Source organism: Nestor notabilis, unplaced genomic scaffold, assembly GCF_000696875.1.
Source record: "Nestor notabilis isolate BGI_N333 unplaced genomic scaffold, ASM69687v1 scaffold12088, whole genome shotgun sequence".
Lineage (NCBI taxonomy): Eukaryota > Metazoa > Chordata > Aves > Psittaciformes > Psittacidae > Nestor > Nestor notabilis.
Window position 1 is genome coordinate 30543 of NW_009942118.1, and position 1842 is coordinate 32384.

The 1842-nt window shown below is 54.0% G+C and overlaps 1 protein-coding gene across 1 annotated transcript in view; it reads left to right on the top strand.

The window, feature by feature from the left end:
• The window catches only part of STIM1 (stromal interaction molecule 1), a gene marked incomplete at its 3' end in the record, with an annotated part of 34671 nt that overhangs the window by 9008 nt on the left and 23821 nt on the right, over window positions 1-1842 (top strand). Inside the window, exon 3 of the mRNA XM_010021223.1 lies at window positions 1619-1730. Within this exon, the coding sequence (XP_010019525.1) occupies window positions 1619-1730 (112 nt within the window). The remainder of the gene's footprint in view (window positions 1-1618; window positions 1731-1842) is intronic.

A 1842-nucleotide genomic window follows, 5' to 3' on the forward strand; every position in this document is an offset into this window, starting at 1 on the left:
TGAGGCAGAAGCACGTCCCTGTGAGGGTGCTGAGGCGCTGGCACAGGGTGCCCAGAGAAGCTGTGGCTGCCCCATCCCTGGCAGTGTTCAAGGCCAGGTTGGACACAGGGGCTTGGAGCAACCTGCTCTAGTGGAAGGTGTCCCTGCCCGGGGCAGGGGTTGGAGCTGGAGGAGCTTTAAGGTCCCTTCATCCCAAACCATTCCATGATGCTATGTATCTATACAAGAGGTTTCCCACGGTTCCTGGGCCAGCCACCATTAACTGCCAGGAGTTTCCTTCAGTGAGGGACTTTGCTGGCCTTGTGTTTGCCAACGTGCATCCCTGACTCATCATGGGGATGACATCTGCTTTTCAAGCCTTGCTCTCTGTTGCTCAGCGCTTGGCTCTCGCTCTGTCATCTCTCCGCCGACTATGTATCTATACAAGAGGTTTCCCACGGTTCCTGGGCCAGCCACCATTAACTGCCAGGAGTTTCCTTCAGTGAGGGACTTTGCTGGCCTTGTGTTTGCCAACGTGCATCCCTGACTCATCATGGGGATGACATCTGCTTTTCAAGCCTTGCTCTCTGTTGCTCAGCGCTTGGCTCTCGCTCTGTCATCTCTCCGCCGAAGGCGTTCAGCTCCCTGCAGGATGTTTCTCGTACTTGTGGGACAAGTCACTGTTGACACTGAAGCTGTGCCATGGAGCACTGAACTTCAGCCGCTCACCCTGGAGCCAGCAGGAAATGGGACTTTTCTCCACTTGGCTGGTGGAAAGGGCATGTGAGAGAGGGACCAGCAGAGGCTGGGCCAGCAGCATGTGAGGTGGTGACATCCAGCACAGTACTTGTGGCTGGTGGACAGTGTTCAAGGCCAGGTTGGACACAGGGGCTTGGAGCAACCTGCTCTAGTGGAAGGTGTCCCTGCCCGGGGCAGGGGTTGGAGCTGGAGGAGCTTTACGGTCCCTTCATCCCAAACCATTCCATGACATCGTGCAGGGCTGCCAGGAGGCACTGCCTGTGCTCTCTCCTTTACCTGGTGGCCTCATGGTCTGTTTTGTTCTTTCCTGAGCTGGAAGCACAATGTAAAACCAAGCACCTTGAAGCTTTTGCTGTCAGATGCTGCTGTGGGGAGTGCACCCGTCCTTTGCCCTCCTTGCTGGTGTCTTCTAAGGGTAAACTTGTTGCAGCCCATTGTGTCTACCTGAATTTGTAGCAGCCCATTGTGCATAGAACATACTCCCAGAAATGATCACACCAGCCAGGGGATGAGGAGCTGCAGGATTTGCTGGAACATCCCAGGGGGCTTATTTCTTGGCTAATAGTCCACAGGATATAATGTCTCGACCCAGCTCACTGCATACTCAGTAGGAATGTGTTTAAACATCAGGGCTTGGATGGGGCTTGGAGCAACCTGTCTAGTGGAAGGTGTCTCTGCCCCTGGCAGGGTGTTGGAACTGGATGAGCTTTTAGGTCACTTCCAACCCAAACCATTCCATGATACTAATCTCTGGTGATACTCTTCCTTTGCTGAAGGTGACAGTTTGAGCTGTGCAGGGTGAGGTTGTGCTCTTGGTGCTGCCACAGTGACTTCAGTTGCTCACTAAAAATACTAAGCTGGTTTTCTGGCTCTCCTGCAGTGTACAACTGGACCGTGGATGAGGTGGTTCAGTGGCTCATTACCTACGTGGAGCTGCCACAGTACGAAGAGACCTTCCGAAAGCTGCAGCTGAGTGGACATGCCATGCCCAGGTCAGTGCTCCCCACATTGTCCTGTGTTCTTCTGGGATGGTGCCAGGGAATAAACCAGAGCTGAGGCGGCTCATAACATCCTGTGTGATTCCTTGGTACCAACAGAGCCAAG